This window comes from Anabas testudineus, chromosome 19, assembly GCF_900324465.2.
Source record: "Anabas testudineus chromosome 19, fAnaTes1.2, whole genome shotgun sequence".
NCBI classification, from domain to species: domain Eukaryota; kingdom Metazoa; phylum Chordata; class Actinopteri; order Anabantiformes; family Anabantidae; genus Anabas; species Anabas testudineus.
Genome location: NC_046628.1, coordinates 4,499,343 through 4,519,877, shown reverse-complemented (window position 1 = coordinate 4,519,877; position 20,535 = coordinate 4,499,343). Strand labels below are relative to the sequence as shown.

At 41.7% G+C, this 20,535-nt stretch overlaps 1 protein-coding gene across 2 annotated transcripts; it reads left to right on the top strand.

Annotated features, from left to right (window-relative positions):
* Positions 1–6,804: 6,804 nt before the first annotated feature.
* sap30bp (SAP30 binding protein) lies at positions 6,805–17,955 on the top strand. 2 transcript variants are annotated; one of them, XM_026351366.1, is made up of 10 exons: positions 6,805–6,917; positions 7,405–7,514; positions 8,341–8,385; positions 10,750–10,789; positions 13,701–13,789; positions 15,421–15,512; positions 15,608–15,720; positions 15,811–15,869; positions 16,472–16,559; positions 17,190–17,955. In XM_026351366.1, exons 1-10 carry the CDS (start codon positions 6,824–6,826, stop codon positions 17,366–17,368), a joined length of 909 nt encoding a protein of 302 aa, XP_026207151.1. In that variant the 5' UTR covers positions 6,805–6,823; the 3' UTR covers positions 17,369–17,955. The 2 variants fall into 2 exon arrangements, with proteins under 2 accessions (XP_026207151.1, XP_026207150.1); XM_026351365.1 differs by having other exon boundaries at positions 17,187–17,955.
* Positions 17,956–20,535: the final 2,580 nt, after the last annotated feature.

The window sequence follows — 20,535 nt, the reverse complement described above, 5'->3', positions numbered from 1 at the left end:
GGAGGAAAGAAACGTACAAATGTACAGACAGGACACAGGGTGAGGGGGAGGGAGACGAGGCGCAAGCAGTAGTGAACGAGCCAATTTGGGAAGAACTTGGAGGGTAGGGAGGGTGAAAGAGGAGGAGGAGGAGAGGGAGGAGGTCCACAAACTCCCTGAGAACACGAGTTAGTAGTCAAAGTCCCAGAAAGTGAACACAACACTGCAGACGGGACAGTTGTGTCTGATTTACTGGTAGAGTCGAATTACTGCCAAACATCCAGTGTCTCAGCTGGACCAGGTTAGTCAGATGTGACGCCGGAGCTCTGCAGGCACCATAAACAAACTTAAGGAGAACAAATGAGAGGAGAAACAAGAGGGGGAGTGTGAAACAAAGAGGAAGGAGCAAGGGTCCGTGAATCATTGTAGGCAGGGTTTAATCCACAACTGAGGAGACTCACAGTGGAGCTGCACACTTTCATGACAGAGGTAGGAGCTGGCTTTTTTGATTTACACAATCTTAAATAAGTAATAAGTAATAAGGAGTATCACTGCGTGGTCATTGTGCAAATGCAGAAGTGAAAACAGGTTGGGTGAGGGTTCAAGGAGAGTCTTTAAAGTTACTCAGAGCTGCGTAGAGCAGCCACAAAGAAGTGACTTGGCCCTTTATTGTGGTTCCTGCAGACAGAGAGGGACAGAGGCAGAGGTCAGACATTTCTCACATGGACTCTGGCAGGTGCTTGAGATTTGTGTGTGCAGGGACAAACAAAGATGGAGCATTTATGTTTCTGCATACACACACACAGGCTGCATTTGTAGGCTTTTGAAAAAATGCAGCTGTAGTAGTATCAGTAATTGTAGTGTTTTAGAGGTTTTCAGTGTCCTGTTTCTGGTGAACACACTGATGTCAGGAAGTGTTGGGTTTTCTTGCGAAAGCGACAGACTGATGCTTCATTTTTAGCAGCATGCTAACCAAACACTATCACACATCTCAATGTGTTTTCATTTTCTTATTGATCACCATTTCTTCCCCTGCAGCTAAATTAGCCTACGTAACATAGAACAACCTGTTAAAAACTTTTTAAGCTGATAATAACCTTTTAAATAGTGGGCAACAGCATATTTTTGATGTTGTGTATAAATTAAAGGTCAGGACAGTAGGAGACATTACCAGTTGCCTAGCAACGAAAGCGACAGAACTGCTGAGGCAAGGTAGCTAACTTTTCATCATATTTTAAAACGTTTAAAAAGTGAAGTTATTCCAAAGAATGGACAAATATTGTCTTAATTAAATGATAAATAGCACGTTGTTGGCAACTGTCCTTGATTTCAGCCCTTTAATAGCTATTTCTCGTCAGAAAAACTAACTTTTAGCTAGCTATCGCTAAATCAGCTAGGTGTTAGCTTACCTGCCGCTAGCCGAGGCTAGCCCCAGCTAAAACTAAAAGTTACTTATTTTCAAGTGTTATTTGTACCGGGGATGTAACATCCTGTTAATTTAGTTTATTTCACTCAAACAAATCAGGATGTAGTTTTAGATGAATAAAATCATGGCTGAGAATAAAAAACTGCTAGGTGTGACTAGCTTATCATAACAGTAGTAGCTAGTGTAGTTAGCATGACATGTAGATACTATAAAATCCTATTTGATGTTAAATCAACATAATTGCAAGGTATGTAAGTTTACTGAGTTCAATATAAAGTAACTAGATCTATAAACACCTAGTTAGCAATGTAGAGATAATGTGACACTGAATGCGAATGAAAACAGGTCAAATTAAAGGGAAAGCTGCAAGGACACAATTTGTTGGTATATTACCTGAGGATGATCCAAAATCAAAAGGAGAAAGACAAGATCTTAAAGACATTTCTCTACAGACTATTTTATAGTTGTAATATACAATTACTACTTAAAGAGGGGCGCTACAATTATTGAGGATCATTTGCTACTTCCTGTTGATTATAGCACCCACATGTCTGACTCACTGATCTATCCGTTTCACACCTCTGTGCTCTTATCTGCTGTACAGCCTGTCTCCTATCAGCCTGTGGCATCTCACCCACATATGGCTGCTGTAGTGATGATGACAGGCTCAGTCTTGAAATGCCAGGCCTGAAATAGTTTGCCTTGTTTATAATTACACTGAGCATGCAGCATGGTGCCTCTGGTGTGTCAATACAAATATATCCCGAATGGAGCAGGGAATGACACACAGTTTGTCGTCAGTCACACAGTGTGGCTCATCCATGCACAGGGACACATACAAGAAGTTAATCAGTGGACTAATTAGGGGTATTGATATATAATGAGAGAGTACTCATAAGGCAGTAGAGTTTTATGGGTAAATGGTATACATGCTTACCAGGCTTGAGAGGTAATTGCAGGGTGGAAGCAAAAGAATTGTAGTTGTGAAGGGTGGAGCTGTAGATGAAAATAACATAAATTCTATGTTTAGAGCAGCTTTACATGAGACGGTGTAGCCCTCATTCACTCACTTTGTCGTCTTTTTCAGGCCTGTTTCATTAGATATTACATTTCTCCTTGTGTGAACCGCATCTGAGAGTCAACATGCACACAGAAGATGAGCTGATGGGTATTCTTCAAAGGGTGTGGACCAAACTGCAGGATCTCCCCCAAGCCAGTTCTCTGGAGGTGGGAGCCTTCTCTGTGCTCATTCTGTTTGCTGGTGAGTTTGCTGGGTTTGTCTGTTGGCCACAGATACATCATGCAATGTTGAAATGATCTATAATATGGAGGGAATTCCTGAAATGAATGTGTCTGTGGTCAGGAAGGCTTTACATTTTTTTAATTTTAAATGTTTTTCTTTTTTACATATTTGATTTATTCAGTAAACTGTCCTGCTTTACCTTCCATCAATTTCAGTCCCAACATTTAAAATACCTTAACACCTGCACAGCATATTTATGATTTTGTTGCATTGGTGGATTGCAATCACGTGGGGTATAGAGTGGAGTTAGCTACAAACACTGATGCATTTAAATCTATGAATTTGCTATGGTGAATGTGTTAAACCTGCATTTCTTTACTCATTAACTATATGCATAGCAACCATATTATTTATTATAGTCTAATTTTAGGCAAATTAATTTTGAAGGAAACCAATTACTAAACGCATGACTGTGCTGACTGACATCCAAGAGGTTGCGGTGAATAAGCTTTTTTGCTGCCTGATGCTGCTAGAAACATAGTGAGATTGATAAGAGTTAACCAAACAGCGAACTTGCAATGTATAAAACCAATGAGATAAAGAATGCTAATATGCTGCACAAAACAAAACTTAATGGAGCTGTGCTTATGAGGAACTGCTTTAATAGTGATTTAACCCATGGTTCATATAAAAATACAGGTTGGTATGTTCTGCATATAATGCAAACTTTCCCCCGAGTATGTGCTGACCCAACCCTTATGTTCGGCCTGTCCCCATCTGCTTTCTGTTCTTGCAGCCACAGTTCTCTTCATGTTCGTGCTGTCCTGTGTCCACTGCTGCTGCTGTGGAAATTCAAAATACCAGGCCTCCAGAGTTCAGCCTCTACAGCCCTGAAGAGAAGACAGAGAACAGACTGCTAATAAATACAACCTCCATCCAGCATGTAATCACCCACATGTTAAAACATAATTAATAAGTTACCAAAAAGGAAAATGTTCCTTTTCAGAGTCATTTCTTGGAGGAAGTCAAAGGATAATCAGTAAAGTGAAGAAATGGGACACATTTCTGATATGTTTCCAATTCTGGGATAAAGAAGAGATGTGGGACACATCAAGATGACTTACAGACCAACACAATGAAACGTTTTAGCTGCGCTGCAGCTGAAAAAATACAGTAAGAAAGCCAGTTTGTGCTTCAATGTCACATTGAATCCATTATTACAAAGTCAGTGGTTTGGTATCTTGTAGATATTCATCAGGAATGTGAAAAACAACATGAAAGAACAGACATTCCAAACTGTGTATGTAAAGTGGACTTCAACAGCAACTTGCTGCTGTAGAGAGACACCAGACAGCCCTCTGCTGGTCTATTGGTGTGAAATAGAGTTTTGCAAATTGCGCCAATAGAAAGTGTGAGCTGTTCGTCGTTTGGTACAAATGTATTCTCATTATATGAAAGTGTAACAATTTTTTACATAGCTACAATGTTCAATTTGTAGATAGAGTGTAGCTAAAACTGCACGGTAATATGCTAAGTTGTTTTTTTCTTGTGTACATGTAATAAATGTTAATATGCTTTAAAACAATAATGCTTGATTCTTTCAACAAGATGTTTAAGTATTGTACATTATATTTATGACTGCATTTACTTTAAAAGAAGTTGTGATCTAAATCACATCTGTGACACAATGCACTGTTGTTTTCACACCTTATCATCTGATCTCTCCTCTGCCTCCGCCGGTCAATACTCTGTGTAAACATTAACCAGGGCTTACTTGGTTAGTTTTGCTTTGCGGCCATACAAATCAAATGACAGCGCACCTAGAAACGAGGAGGACTGGAGCCAATCGAGTTTTGACTTTTGGCTGTGGACAAACTGATCGTGTAAACTGTAATGTTTGGGATATTGTCAGCGGAGAGTGAATCAGAACAATAGCTGGAGCCGTTTGTTCTCTCACAGCACAGTACATTCACGCACTGTGTTAGGAGTCACTGGGCCGTGAGCAGATCATTTAACAGGACATGGCAGTGGAGAGGTGAGTTTTTGAACAGGAACGTGTTGGGTGACTATAGTTCTTAACATAGAGTAGACTTCTATGTAGCAAGCTGCCAGCTTTGCAAGTGTTATTGCTTTTTCAGATATTTTATCAGGATATGTAAAGTGTTAATAGTGGCAACATCATTATTTCATCAGTTGAATATGTTTTATTTTTCCCCATTTTGAGCTTTTATCTGGTTTATTGTTCCCTGTACAGCATGAAGGAGCAGCAGAAACCCCCAGGATCACCTGAGGACTGGGTGGAATGGTTCCTGTACCGTATGCACCAGGAACCGTGGGCACTGGGCGGGGCTGTGGTCATAGGTGTGTTTGTGCTGGCAACCCTGTCTCTGGTGATTTTTGCTCTCCTGTACGGATGCTGCTGCGGTTCAGGCAAAGTGAACCAGAAGAAGAAGACATCAGAGCAGCATGGGGTGATCTAGACGCGGGACGAGAACTGAGCGATGCTGTAACACGAATGTTGACAAGACAGAGAATTTGTCTAAATGTATTTGTCCACCTTTTGGGCATTGTTGGTCGAGGTGTGGTGGAGTTTGGACTTTGGATTTTTCATAGTTGTATGTTGCATGTTTTGTAAAATATGTGTCCAATTTAAAATGTAGTCAAATAGTAAATTAAATTAATTAATTATTTGTTGTATTTTTGTCATTTGCACCAAGTGACATAATATAATTTAAATATAATTATAGTTAGTGCCAGCTAAATGATGGATCAAAATGATGCAACTTGGTTTTTCACTTCAGTGTACTATTAATGGATACACTTTAGTGTGTACTTGTGCCCGGCAGTGAAATACAGTAATTTGCTAGTCCAGCCTAGCATCTGGGTGTTTTTTTGACCTGCACATCACCAGATTGGTGCTCATTTAACATGTACAGGAAACCCCCTTGTTTATTTTTATTTTCAATTTATTTTTATTCGTGGTTAAGTTACAGTATGGGTGTTTGAATATGAGTCAAGATTAAATATAAGTGCAAGTGTGGGTGTAGGCGTATACCTGGATCACCTAAGTCTGTAGTGAAACTGTAGCTGCACCAGGTTTAGAGATGCTGCTCCGACACATCCACATAAAAGTGGTGTGCCCTTGTAAGGCTTTCCTGCAAAACATCCTCTAATAAAAAAATCTTTATGTACTGTAATTTCCATTATTTTCAACCACAATTCCAACCTTTAGCAAAAATAGTATAGGTAGACAAAATGTGTACAGTGGTATTAAATTATTATTTTTGATTAATTGGCACATTAACCCCTCCTCTCACTCATATCAGTTTAGTAAAAGTATAACCTAGTACAGTCCAAGTACTGTGACTGGAATACTTGAGGAATTGTTGAGAGTGTGAGTTTCCCGCTTCCCACACCACTGCTTGCTGTAAGGTTTTCTTGTAGGTCTCAACCCTTTTCTGAAGGGAAAGAAGCAGCATCGTCCTCCTCTAAAGTAAAATCTCCCCAAATCTTCTTCTTTTCCTTTCAGCTGATCTCTTTCAGAGGTCGCCACAATGAACCATCTGCCTCTATTTAACTCTATCCTCTGCGTCCTCTTCTCTCACACCAATTAGCTTCATGTCCTCTCTCACTCCATCCATAAACCTCCTCTTTGGCCGTCCTCTACACCTCCTGCTTGGCAGCTCCAACCTCAGCATCCGTTTACAAATATGTTCACAATCTGTCCTCTGAACACGTCCAAACCACCTCAGTCTGGCCTCTCTGATCTGGTCTGATCCTGTCCATCCTCGTCACCTTAACCTTGAACCTCAACATCTTAAGCTCTGCTGCCTCCAGCTCTGCCTCCTGTCTTTTCCTCAGTACCACTGTTCCTAAGCCGTACAGCATCACTGGTCTCACCACCGTCTTCAACACCTTTCCTTTCATTCTTGCTGACACTCTTTTATCACACAACACCCCTGACACTTTTCTCTTGCACCTTCTTTACCTCTGCTCCCTGTTTATTAATTTTTTAACTTTATTTGTTAAGCTCAGCACCTCCCTCTTCGGTCACTTTCGGCATCAAATAGACCCATCAAAAGAACTACATTTCCCTGTCATACTTGGTGCCTACGTAACACGGTCTCGCTGACGTTATTACTCTGCGACCAGTCGTTTATGCGACGCGTTCAGCAATGGCGAGCGGTAAAAAGAGTGCTTTACTCTCCTCTTTGGCAGATTATGGAGACGATTCAGAGCCCGACTCCGACCCCGAACCAGAAGAGACAGGTATGTAATAACAGTTTTAGTATTCTTCTTTACTGGTGAAGAAACGCTGCTTATTACTGCGTGAATCTCACCCCGGGGTTTCATGTGGTAACAGGTTAGCTAACGTTAGCTTATAGCTAACTAGCAAGTTCACAGAAAACGTTCAAAGTGTCCATGTAAAGTCAGACAGGCTTCATGTAAAGGACACGTACAAATGTATAAACATAAACGACTCTTCAAATCCTTGTCAGAAATGTGTTTGATTTAATTGTTGAGTACTTTGGCTGTGTGTAACGCTATATGTGTAGTCAAGTTATATTTTCTGAATGGAACATGGCTTGTATCACTGATCGACTACTACTCCCCACGTCCGACTTCTATAAGTTGCATTAAAGTAACTACATGCTGAAGCTGGACCAAGACTTTCATTGTTTATTACTTACGTGCTTCTTGGCGATTATGCAGTTTTGTAGTTGTCTGACCTCTCTGTCTTCCTGACCATGACAAGGGGGGCATGGAAGCGGTCTAGTGTACGGCTATGACGAGGACGACCTGAACCGAACTGAGGACGCAGATGACAAAGTGTCTGGAGATGAAGACAGCAGAGAGAGCAACTCGGTCAGTATTTGAGTTCTGAGTTCCTCCCAGCAGGTTTTGTTTTCACTAAATATTCAGTTGGATTTCATCTACATATAGGTTTATATTTTGAAAACTGAGAAAATGGTATTTTCCCCATGGATCTTATGCGATGACTCACTGAGTGTTCTGGGGGAAAGAAGAGATTCATTGGATTGCACCACGTTTTTTATATTGTTTGTGGCAGTAGCTACATAGTAATGTTTTTCCAACGATCGTGTAAGGTCGAGATCTTGTCATTTTATCACTTTTGACATTTAACACTTGCAACACTCAAAAGTCTCATGAAAGTGAACCAGTTTAGTTTGGTTTGAATTTAGTTTCAGTTTAGTTTATTTTCTGTTACATGTGTATTAAATAAATCCAAATAAATAAGTTAAATTTCCCTTGTCCCTTGAATAACACCTGTGTGACAAAATGTGAAATTAGGGCCTATGACATACAATCTCAGAAATGACTGTGACTGTGTCAGTAGAAGTTGAACATCAAGAATCAGAAATTAGAGCTTTATAACAGCTTTGCTCTTAATTTATCTAATAAGACAAATACTATAAAAGATCATATTTCTTAGTTACATTTAAGGTAATATTTGCTTATTTTTATAGTAAACATGTCTCTGTAAACAACAATATGTTAACACTGGACATAAAATTACTTTAAAACTTTGTTGCGTAAAACATGGACAGGGTTTGAGCCATTTTACGTTGGTTTATCGCTGGTTGTCATCTGGTCTGCTTGGTTTCCCCTCCTGGTATCCTCTCCTTTGTGAAACCTTGTGGTGTTAACCTTCTGCATTTTTGTTTTATAGGGAATGGAAGAATCTGACGAGGGGAGAGACGCAGATGATGTTGAGGTATTTGAACACCCACCTGGTGTGGGGATGGATTAGATCTGGAAAAGGATCATCTGATTCATTTCTTATTTGTTTTGTGACTAACTATAAATGAAGGGATGAGACTTTGAAAGAGTTCACCACGTGCTATGAGGAAGCATGTTCACTAGATGGAGCTCTGGGTCTGTGTACGACTAACGAATGTTCAAACAACAAATGAGAACTGATTTGTATTTACAATATGCCCAGATTTGCTCAGCTGATGCTACTTTAGGTGCATTGATCAGTTTGACCAACAGTATTGTTCTTCAGAGCTCACTGCTTGGGCCTGCACAGTTGTGCCATACTAACCCCACCCTGTGTGTGTGTGTGTGTGTGTGTGTGTGTGTTTTAAAGCTGAGCGAGCTGGACAGCATGCCAGCTTCCTGCTGTGCTGTTGGGTACAGGTCAGTGAATTGAGAATGAGTCACAGACCTAACAAGCACAAACAATACTAATCCAAGTTTATCTGCTCTGTCTGAGACTTTGTTTTACAACCCGTCTTTGATTGAGCATAATCTGATAAGCACTTCTTTTGTGAGAGTTTTGTCTGTTCAGTATATTGTGTCACAAAACAGGGATATCAGTGCGGCACTAGAACGATCTTGCAGTATGATAATTGTAACTCTATGCGTCATGATGTGATTTTCCAGTAAAGCATGTGTCAACATGTGGAGCATTATTCAGTGGAAGAGAAACAATGAAAGAAAGGAAGCAATGCTGCTTATAGGATAACAATCTCTAATTACTATATGTACTGTCTATTATGTAGTGTCTAATCAGCCTGCGGGTTGGTTGACACATGTCTTATGTATAGCCTGAGGCAGCAGACTTGTCCTTGTTCACATTTAAATTCAATAGTTGACTTCTGTCAAGGTGCATGAGCTTCGTCACACTTGTTTCTTGCATTTATCTGTTGACTGTGAAAGGCGGCTGCTTTTTGGTGTTTTGATACAGCTCTGGCTAACTGTAGATAAAGAGTTTGCAGCACAACACTTGGACTTCACTTAACTGGACTGATTGATTACTGAGAAAATCTCTGAGATGTTGTTTAGTATATGCCAAAAAATCTACAAAATCTCATCTGTATTTCAGGAAAAGCCAGCTAAGTAAAAGTGAAAGACTCCCCTACACTAGATATGATGACCGTCTTTCATGTTTTTTGTTTTTACAAGAAAACAGCATGCTATATTAGCATGCTATACAGTATGTACATGTGAACATGCTAATCACAATGCCTGCTCAAGATCGGCATGTTCAGTATGGGCATGCTTGTGTGCACCACACAGAAGTACTCACTTCGGTCAAATGCCTGTCCAACTGTAGAAACAGCTGCGGTTTGTGACTGTACTGAGTTTGCTCCGTTGTTCGCCATGTTAGAGGTTTATTAAGATGTTTTGGGATTTTATGTGATTTAGTTTTTTCCATTGTCTTCAAAACATAAAGATGCTAAGAAAATGAAATGTTCTGTAACTGCTTGGTTTTAAATCACTGCACTAGAAGATGTTTATGATGGGTTGATGATGGGTTTTTGTAAAGGAGTCTTGGACCTTTACTTAAGTGGCTTTGTATATATTTTATATTCAAAGACCTGAACAAATTTTTGTAGCCCAGTGACTCCACCGTCAGTGCTGTGAAGGCTGATCAAATGAGTGAGAATGATGAATGCATTGGATCTGTCTCACAAAGCGGGTGCCATTTATGTTATTTCTGGGTTTGGATTTTTGTCACCACGTCTTTCTGTGCACCCCCCCCCACACCATCCTTTCTGGCTCTGCTTTTCTGTCTCATGATTTGGCCCAATTCAGGACAAATCTTTGACGTTGCTAGGTGACGACGTGATGCCTGTGAATAACAGCACTGTTCCTTTGTGCTGGACCTGTGTTATGCTCACAGTGCTGGCACAACAGGCGGCATTTTTTTTACAGGCTGCTTAAGACTCCTCCTCCTCCTGCCGAGCCAAGGCATTCTCTGGAAACGGCTCAGATTTACTACTCTGGTTTCTATTACCTCCAAACAGTTCTCGCGTCTGCTTTTATTCTGTGCAGGCTGTTGCATTGACATCTGCGATTGGTGCAGGTACAAATGGAATGAGCCTTTGTTTCCAACTCCACATTTTTCGCTGGGTTTTGAGAATTCGCCTCACCAACCCTCTTGTTATCCACTGAATTAACACTAGCCAAGCTGAGAACATGGTGCAATCACATGTACCTCTGGTGACATTTATATTTCCCTCCACCGATGACTCATCATTAGATTCTCCTGTATAAAGGAGGCTTAATTATGCCTTTTGTCTCTGTTTTGCTTTTCCTCCATCCCCTTTTCCCATTTGTTTTTTTTCTACAGATCTCAGAGGCAGAACAAAAGGACCCCAACGAGTTAGTTGGTAAGTGTGCACAAACAGAACATAAACACAATGGCACATAACACGCAATGCGAACCACTAATCAGTGTATCTGTGTATATACAGTTGTATAAAAGTATAAAAGTAATATAATATAAAAGTAATTACTGTAATAATAATAATTCTAGACCTAGTTGCTAGTGGTTTGCCATTACATTACAGTTTCATACTGATCGTAAGACAGATATTGACGTATTAACATTATAAACCAATAAATACATACTTGACTCTGATTGTGATGTGCAACAAGCACATTATAGAATAACACCTGTTTTTGAAAAAAACAAATGCATAGTAGAAACCACCGCAAGAACCCAACTATTACTTTTCTTTGTGCCACCTGGGTGTTGGTAAAGTGAATGTATGAATCACTAACTAGACCCAGGTGAGTGCTGAAAGCCTCTTTGTCCCCCCGTCTGACTGACAGGGGTTGGCACTGGTTAGTGAGTAACGGCTGACCTGTACAGGTGTGTGAGCGAGCATCAGATCAGGCAGGATATGAGTGGTACGGGAGTGGCCTTTTATAAACCCACTTTTGGCACATACGACTCCCGTTTGTTTATACATGCCTGTAGCTGGATGCAGATGAAATGCATCAGCTATGCAATGGTGCACTGGTGTTAGTCCATCATTTAATTTATCCTTGCATTCTGCTGTTGTGTTTTGCAAGAATATTAAGACACCTCCCTTTGGACTCCCCCCAACACACACACAGCAGTTACTGGGTGAACATGGTGGCATTTGCTCTTCTCATTATTACCACTCACACTTTTTCAGTGCTCTGTCACAGCCTCATAAGAAATCAAGGAGAGGGAATTTCACCGAAGCAGTTTTTAGTTTTCAAATCATCCACCATCACCCCACTTTAGTGGCAGAGTGTGACTCATAGCCTGGATCTGGACACTTGGCATTCCTACAGCCGAGCTTGGCCCCTCTGTCTTGTCTGTCAGTAAATGTCACAGTGTGTCTGGCGAAAAGCCTCCCGTCAGCAGGATGAAGACAGCTCTTTGTTCACTGAAGGGGCAGACATTGTGTGTCTGTCCAAAAAAAGGCCCCCGGGACACAGATTGTGACTTTTTCACGAAGACAGATGGTAATTTCAAAGCAGGATATAATCTCCTCTCTGTCTGTTTATTACTCCGTCTCACTGTGTTCTTCCTGGCTGTGCTGCTGCTATATGAGAATATTCCTCAATCATTGAGCTGAATTATAAACAGGAGCTGAATTACACAGTCTGTGATTTATTCACTGTCATCTCGGAGGCCACAGAGTTTATTTTGGTGTTTTAAATAAGAGTTTGTCCAAAAAGGCAACAAAACTATCAAGCAAATCTCCACTTGCTCCACAGCAAATGAGCCGGCTTCCACAATGTTAAATCCCACTTGCAGCTCCACTTTTTAATTGTCTGTGACAGTGTGCCCATGTGTGTTTGCGAGAGTTTAATTAAATACCAACCTACCACCTAATGCCTGTGAGTCATTGGGCTTGCCTTGTCAGGTTTTTTATAGTTGGAGGCTACAGTTTGTACTGTGTTTTCAAAAAAGTGGGTATGAGCCTGCATGCATAGAGTACATTCATAGTCTTATCTGTCTAGCCAACAGAGGCAAAGCTCTGCCCCTCCTTAAGAGGGGGGGGGGTGCTGCTTCTCCTTTGAACTTTCCAGATAGGAAGGAGGTCATAGGAGGTCATAGGATGTCAAGTCCACATCCACACGTGTTAATGTGCCTTCCACACATGATCAGGAGGCAAGTGCTGGACAGTGTCACTGCTGTCCGCACACAGATACTTTAAAGTTTCATATCTACTTCGTTTTGGACCAGTAGTATTCATGTCAACCAAATGTTGTATCACTAGAGCTACTGAACCTGCTCTCGAACAGACTCAAATACCAATTTTCATCACGTCCAACCCCCATTTCCAGAATTGTAAAATGCAATAACAAAACTCTGTGATTGGTAACCTGGCTTGAACCTTTGTTTATCTGGCTGTTATGTCTCCTGATCACATGGCAGGACACATAAAAAAAAAACAATGATTTGTGTTTTCAACTTGTACATTCAACTTCAACATTCATCTACGTGCATGTGAGAATGCATTGAACTCAGAAAACCTCCTGCTGTGTGCAACATGTATTAAAACTGCGCACAATGTAGCATTAGCAGATAGTGTAGAGATCTATGTAAAAGTAGAGACATAGTTAAAGAGTTAACTGTGGAGTTTTTTCCTCTTCAGCAACATTAAGATGGCACGTCATAAAATTATCTTTTCATGTCAAGTTATTACATGTCAACAATCTGCATATAACGTCTGCAGGGACAAGCTCCTACATTGGTGCGTGCGCACACACAGCGTGTAGCACTTATTCAAAGCGTGACTGACAACGCTGAATGACGGTATCTGTCTGTTTGGAGTATAATGTAACACTGAAGAATGTCTGGCCTGCAGTCAGAGAAAGCAGAAAGAGACAAGTCTAGCAGAAGAGCAAAACAAGGGATGGGTCCAAAGGGAGGGAAGGAAGGTTCCTTTCTTCTCACAAGCCCCAACAGCAGCCACTCCCTGCCCACATTGCCCTATTAAACCCACTGGCACACACTTGATGAGCAGCAAAGACACTCAGGAATTCACCAGCAATGTTTACACAGTGAACATTTGTTTGATTACCTGAGTTCGTTCTGCAGCACATACCCCATATCCCACCTTCTTTCTGGTTTGTCATGTGTTATTCCAACACTTGCACAGATTTGGTTGTGCTGTTTCATTGTGTTTGTACAACAGTTGTTTCTTATTTGACTTGTAAAGACACGCAAGGCTAAACGGAGGGGGGAGATGGGTTGAGGTGAAAAAAAAACATACTATATAAGCGCTCACGTTGATGTTTCTGTCTCCTTGCCAGCTATATTCTCAGAGAAAGTGAGGAACATGTCTCCTGATGAGATCAGGATCCCCCCTGAGCCCCCCGGACGCTGCTCCGCTCAACTACAGGTAGACACACCTCCTCCTTGGATTGTTGAACCACACAACTTTCACTGCACATCTTCTCACATACGGCACTATTTATATAAAAACAATATACTGTTGCTATCGTCTTGAATGTTCTCACCTCACCAAGTCTGCTAATCAGATAAGGGGGAGGGTGTGTGAGTGGCTGCGAATGTGAATTGCTGGAACACTCTGGGTGCCCTGTGTTGTGTGTTCCAACATGCCTGAGTGCTTGTTTTACGGCCTGGATGAACGCTCTCCAGGTAGTGATCCTGCTAAAAAATACTTGTATTTGTCTCCTAACACTAAACTACACTTGCTCCTCTGGCACACAGACAAGGTTTAAAATCTGAAAATCAAGTTTAGAGGTTAAAGGGCTGAATGCTACCTCTGCCCGACAACTCCCCTCGCTGTTTTGATTCAGTCAAAAATAACTAGTTCCCTATGCCAAGTGAATGATTTAGAAGTTTGACTCGTTCCCTCTGGGGTTAGAAATAAATTCTAGCGGCTGCATAAATTCTGGGCCTCGCCCCTCTAATTAACCCAGCACACATCTTCTGTCAATTTGCTATCACCAGCACCGTTCAGATTCTGCCTTGCTGAGTGCATTTAGGGCGGTTAACTTGCAGAAAGTTTTTTTCCCCCCTCTGAGCTGAGGCACGTCAGGACACACAGCTGACTTAGTAAGTGAACAGCTCAGCAGTATCCCCCGCTGGGCTGACACTCCCCCACCTGACTGATGAACAGCTAATGACTCACCTTCACCACAACAGCCTGGATATCCCTGCCCTCAGGTCATGAAGGAGCAGCAGCGCATGTGTGCTTAGAATGCAACTTTGATTTCGAAATTTTATGTTTTTTTTTTTTTTTTTTTTAAACAATTATTTGACTCCCGGTTGCTTCACAATTGTTGGAGTGCATCCATTTTGTGAGCGCTTTCCAAATGCCTTATGCAATCTTGCCCTCACACACGAGATAATAACATTGCGGCGACACATACGTGAGATCAAGTCAAAAGCTTTTTTAAAAAGAACGTCCAGGATGTCCTGACTTCGAGTCCCTGAAATGGCACAAGGCTTAAAAATGCGGGATCCTACATTTCCCACAGTGCACCTTTTTATATTTTATACACTTAGTATAGTTTTTCTGATACAAATATACCCAATGGTTAATTACTCACACTGACCAGTGTCAAAACAGCTTAGAGCAATGTATTAATTAAATATGTAAATGTGATTTAAAACAAAACCCACTCATTTTAGAAGGCAGTGACAAGAGATCACCTTTCACTTCTCTTTTCACTTTTAGGATTGTTCCCTACTTCCGTCTCATTCCATGTCCAGCCTCGTTTGTCATTGGGGATGCTCCGGCTACATTTACCAGCTCCCAGCGACTTAGTTGAACCTGGTTGTTAAATATTTCCCAGACGTATCAGAAACTTGATTTACAACAGCTCCATTCATACAAACTCAAGTGTGAGCAGAGTTGGTTGGAAAAACTGGTTGAAAAAAAGCATAATGAGCACCTAGGTTTAGCTTATGTCCTGCCAAATGTACAGAGTGTAGGCCGCGCAGTCGAGACAGAGGTGTTAATCTCATTACACGTCCTTCACTGATTTGTTTGTTTTGTCCCAGGAGAAGATTCACAAGCTTTACGAGAGGAAGCTCCATGGAGATTTTGACACAAACAGCCACATCCAGAAAAAGAAGGAATTTAGAAACCCAAGGTGTGCAGTTACTTACATACTGTATGCTATAATAATGTGGTGTGTTTGAAAGTGTTTCCAAGTGTCAGTGTTTTTTTTCTTTGGTTTTCTTTCAGCATTTATGAGAAGCTCATTCAGTACTGCAGTATAGATGAACTGGGAACCAACTACCCAAAAGACATGTTTGATCCTCATGGCTGGTCAGAAGACTCTTACTATGAAGCCTTAGGTAAGGCCGTCTTGTTTCTCCTCCACAGTTCTGTCTGAACAACAAAACTGCTCAACAACGCTCATGCACACTCATTTAATGTTCTTCCAGCCAAAGCCCAGAAAGTGGAGATGGATAAATTGGAGAAAGCCAAGAAGGAGCGGACTAAGGTGAGACAAAGAACAAAGAGAAAAGAGGATTATCACGCTGTCAGTTCTCTTCTCTGTCTGCGTCAAGGGCAAGTCCCCACCAGCTGCACTTAATTTCTACTTTCCGTCCTTCATCAGACACATGCAGGAATCAACGTTGCAAATTTCTGAGCAATGCCTACTTGTGTTCGCCATGAGTTTCTTTTGTAAATAAAGTCTTCTGTCAGCTATTTGTGCTTTTGTTACCATAGCTGTTTTTGAGATTAATAGCGTGTCAGTGAACTGAAAGGTGATAGGTGTTTCTTAGAAACATGCGCACGTGGTAGGAAAACAGTGTGATACATGTTGCTGTCATCAGCAGAAGCATCATTCAGTCAGTGGACTGGACTTGATTGAACTTGCTCACAGGGCTGCTCTGTTCTGCTCGACAGCATGGTGGGCAGTAGGCACTAGTGTTAACATACCGGTAAACCCCCCTCGAGTAAGACGCCTAAGCCCCAGATCCTCCAACTGAGCTTCTCAGCGACAAGCTACAGCCTGTTGTGGTTGTTGGTTGAACAAGTTGCACATCAAACATTAACTAGAATTTCTGTAAATGTCCCAGTATGCTGTGTGTTTTACAGATCGAGTTTGTCACCGGGACTAAGAAAGGCACCAACGCCTCCAGCACAACAGCGTCCACTACCAGCAACACCACCAGCACAGCCACAGGTAAATCGCAGCTTAAGCTCCTTTTGAGACGCGGTGATTTTACATGTGCGGTTTATGTTTGGATAAGCGCCTGAGGCACTTTCCCGTAAAAGTCATTGCTTCAGTGTTACCAGATCAAACCCAGTAACATTTACATAACAGTGAACACAGCACACATTGGTCACCCTGGATATGAGCCGCGAGTTTCATCACATTTGATCATAGCTATTACTTGCTCTAAATAAAATACAATCCACATTGAAGGTACCAATGTTTTAAAATAAGTTTTAATGTGTTGAATCCTTTTTATTTCACATGTAACATTTGCAGATAATAATCTGCAGTGTTCATCTTCCCTGCCTCTGCTGCCACACTGCTGTGTATCTTGCTGTGTGTTGCCACCACATGTAGATGAGCGAATAGCATGAAACCATTGGCACGTGTGCACAATACAAACAAAACATGCACCCACTCACAGTAAAAAACAAAAAGAGACCTGCACGTCCACGACTCCACAGGGACTCTTTAAGTTTCTGTTTACATCCATGCATGATGTAATGAAACGGGGGCTGCTTCACTGGGTACTTGTTGGGCCTTTTCTAAGTTGGTGATTTAACTCCCTCACTCCTCTGTGTTTGTTTTCACAAGCAGAGGCTCAGAAGAGGAAAAGCAAATGGGACTCTGCAATCCCTGTGACACTGGCCCAGCCCACCCTCATCACAACCACCGCGACCCTGCCTGCCGTCGTGTCCGTGACGACCACCGCCAGTGGCACCAAAACTACAGTAATCTCTGCCGTGGGCACCATCCTAAAGAAAGCAAAGCAGTGAACACGAAAGAACAGACAGAGCGCGTTTTGTCTCTGAGAATCGAAACGGCGACTGACGCGACGCTGGAAGATCTGCGTTGTCCTGCACTCATCATGTGTGGAAAGATGCGGAGGAGGCACAAACGAACTGACGGACATGTGGTGTACATTTCCAGAACTAACACACAAATGCTCTCTGCCACACATGGACTTTTTTAAAAGACTTGACTGCCTTCTATCTTTGGGATTGTATCTGCATCACTGGAGCATAAAGCCAAATTCAGAGTTTAGTGGAAATGCTAATCTGATGCGTGCTGCTCTCAAGCTCATACATTACACGTCTGTTTTTTTTATATTATTGGCAACAGTTGTTAGTTCAAAGCAGCTACAATGAACAGGAACCTGCCAGTGGTTGAATAAGGATAACTGTCCCAAGAGTTTATCTTCGCCTCCTGTAACTTTTATGTGTAATGGCTCAACACGTCTGTAATTTTTCAGCTGTTTTTCTTCATTGTCATATTCAATCAGCTCTGACATACGATTTTTTTTTACACTTGTATGTACATATTAATGATAGGGTAAATAAATGGATCAGATGTTGCCTTTTCAGTTGGATTATTGTCTTTTGTTTTGGCTGGGAACACTTTACTGATGGTGAAGTCTTCCTCTGTGCACGGCGAACAGTTTGCTATTTAGCCCACGTTTTCACACATGGGTGTTTTTTCTTCTCTTTTTCTTTTTTGTTTCTTTTTTTAACAAAGCATGCATCTTTGTTTTAAAATGAAAGAACGCTGTTGACTGATTTATTGGGAACAAGCTTGTATTTGGACTGTAGAACCTCTTTGGCCTCTGCTGACACCCACAAACACACACATACTCACATATATGCATAGTGTCTGTGTTTTGTCTCAGGGAATGCACGTGTGTTCCAGGTGGAGTTTGACTTCCTCACCTCACTCACCGCATCTGGCTTGTGTTCGAGGGAGTGTCGAGAGGTTGCAGAAGCACTGCGTGTGGTTACAGTTGACCGTGTGAGTAGGCCGAGGGTCCCATTGCCTTGAGGACAAGTGAAAGTAGTTATTATAAACACAGCCCTCCCAAAAGCTGAAATGATTTCCTTGTGTTGTATTATTTATAGTACCTAGTTCATGTCATTAAAGACTAATGATGAACAGTAATCAAGTCACGGTGAACTGTCTTACTGTTTCTCCAGAGTTTCAAAATAAAACACTAAGACGTTAAGTTTGAGAATAAAGAAAGGTTGTGAAAAAGAGGTCCGGGCCCTCTGTGACATCTAGGTATGATGATTGATTCTTCTGAGTTAACAGAGCGAGAGCGTGACATACTGCAAACCTGACTCATTTATGACTTTCTATTGAAACATGCCCAGAGTTGGCAACAAGCCATCACAGTAGTCATGCATCTGGTACAGTAGAGGAACAAACGTTCATCATCTTGGATCTCAACATGTTCCTGCAGAGTGTGGGCTGCAAATAAAATGTCTGGCACGCTACGCTTAAGTGGCATCCTCGCTTGGGTCCACTCGGTACAGAACAAATACTCAGCCTATTGAATGGTTCCTGTAACATACTTGATTGACAGCTACTGATCATTAAGAATTAATGAGAGTTCAAATGCAAACTGTGGACATGGATATGAAAACATAATTCACCCCAGAGAAGCCCCTTCTCTGTAGTTTACAGTGGAATATGTACAGTATGTTGACATATGAAGTACAGTAAGGTGCTCTGCAGACGGTGCTGCAGTGCTGCTCAGAGCGCATGCGCATTACGGCTGCAGCTGAGCGCGTGTATCCAGGTGAGACACACCTGGTGTACACTTTGTACCGAGCAGGTCACAACTTCTGCCCTCAGCAGAGTCTGCATCCGTCCGTCTTACGCAGGTTTGACTCAAAGAACACAATGTGAAGCTGTGTTGTGTAGAGTTAACCCTTTACCGTGACTGTAGGTCTTTATCATCCCTCGTTATTACATTTTATTATCACACGACGTCAGATAGCTAGCATAGCAGCGGGGTTGAGTCTCGTACGCAACTTTGGGGAACACTTTAAATACTCTTATGACGTTTTGTTGCCACAAAAGCTATGAACAATTAGCCTAGAGTTTGTTTTTTCCTTCTCATATCTGTCGTCAAATGTGCTTCACACTATAATGGTGCCCCCCCTCCTCCTCAGACTGTGGTCTAACGTTACGAGTCTGTAGCAGATTTATTGGTGGAAAGAAAAGAGAGACGCCACAAGAAGCAGTGAATGAAGTCAGTGATGCAAAGAGCGCACTTTGTTCTCATGTAAATTAACTAGCAGTGTTGTTGGGGAGCTGGAAGTGGACACATTCTTGTCGGGATTTGGCTCTCGACTCCACAAACCTTTGCAAATCTTCATTTAGTTTTAAAAAAAAAACAATGTTTTGTTTTCCCAAACAGTGAGGTGCGTGAGGAGCGAGTGCATCTCTCCAGTTCATCTTGATCATAGTAAGTGACGTCTTTAGTAGTTTAATAGTTAATGAGATAGTTGCAAAAGAAGTGTTTTAGTTGTGGACCTTCACAGCCCTCAGAGGAAGAAGATCCCTGTCTCATCAGGTATGTTTTCTTTGACGTGCACAGATGAAGGAGCTCATGCTCTGTGGGGTATTGTATCTAGCATCTTATTATATTACTATATTACTATCATATAGTCTACCGCTGCTGTGATTTATTCCCTGCGTTTTACTGAAGGCTCAAATCCTGCATGAGCAGTGGTTTATCGTTTGCACTTTGGTAACCCGTGCACGAATTAGAAAAATGACACAGTAGGTGGGGGCCACACCCTTCCATCACCTCCCTCAAACATGTGAAATAGCTGTTTAGACTGGCATCACTGCCGAACTGTCGGCCAAGGAAGTCAGAGAGGAGGGAAGGGTTGATTGTGCACATGTTTTATTCCCCTGGAGAGAAGTTACCCATTGTATCAGACCAGATCTGGTTGCTAGGGGAATGACTGTGTATGTCCCAATTCAAAACCTGCACCCCTGGTGGATGCAGTGGAGGGGAACATAGCTATTTTCTCCTCTGAATCAGCTTCTTCTTTCCTTGGTATGAGTCACGAGTACAGGATGAGTCCGGATCTGGGTGGGTGTGTGAGTCCAGTTATGAGGGTGTGACAAGGTGCACTTACTGAGAATAGCCTTTGAT

Bases quoted from the DNA above. Each gene is read 5' to 3' on its own strand.
- sap30bp (XM_026351365.1), top strand. From the start codon at position 6,824: ATGGCGAGCGGTAAAAAGAGTGCTTTACTCTCCTCTTTGGCAGATTAT. The intron at 6,918-7,404 runs GTATGTAATAAC...GACCATGACAAG, and splicing joins CCCCGAACCAGAAGAGACAG to GGGGGCATGGAAGCGGTCTA. The intron at 8,386-10,749 runs GTATTTGAACAC...TTTTTTCTACAG, and splicing joins GAGACGCAGATGATGTTGAG to ATCTCAGAGGCAGAACAAAA.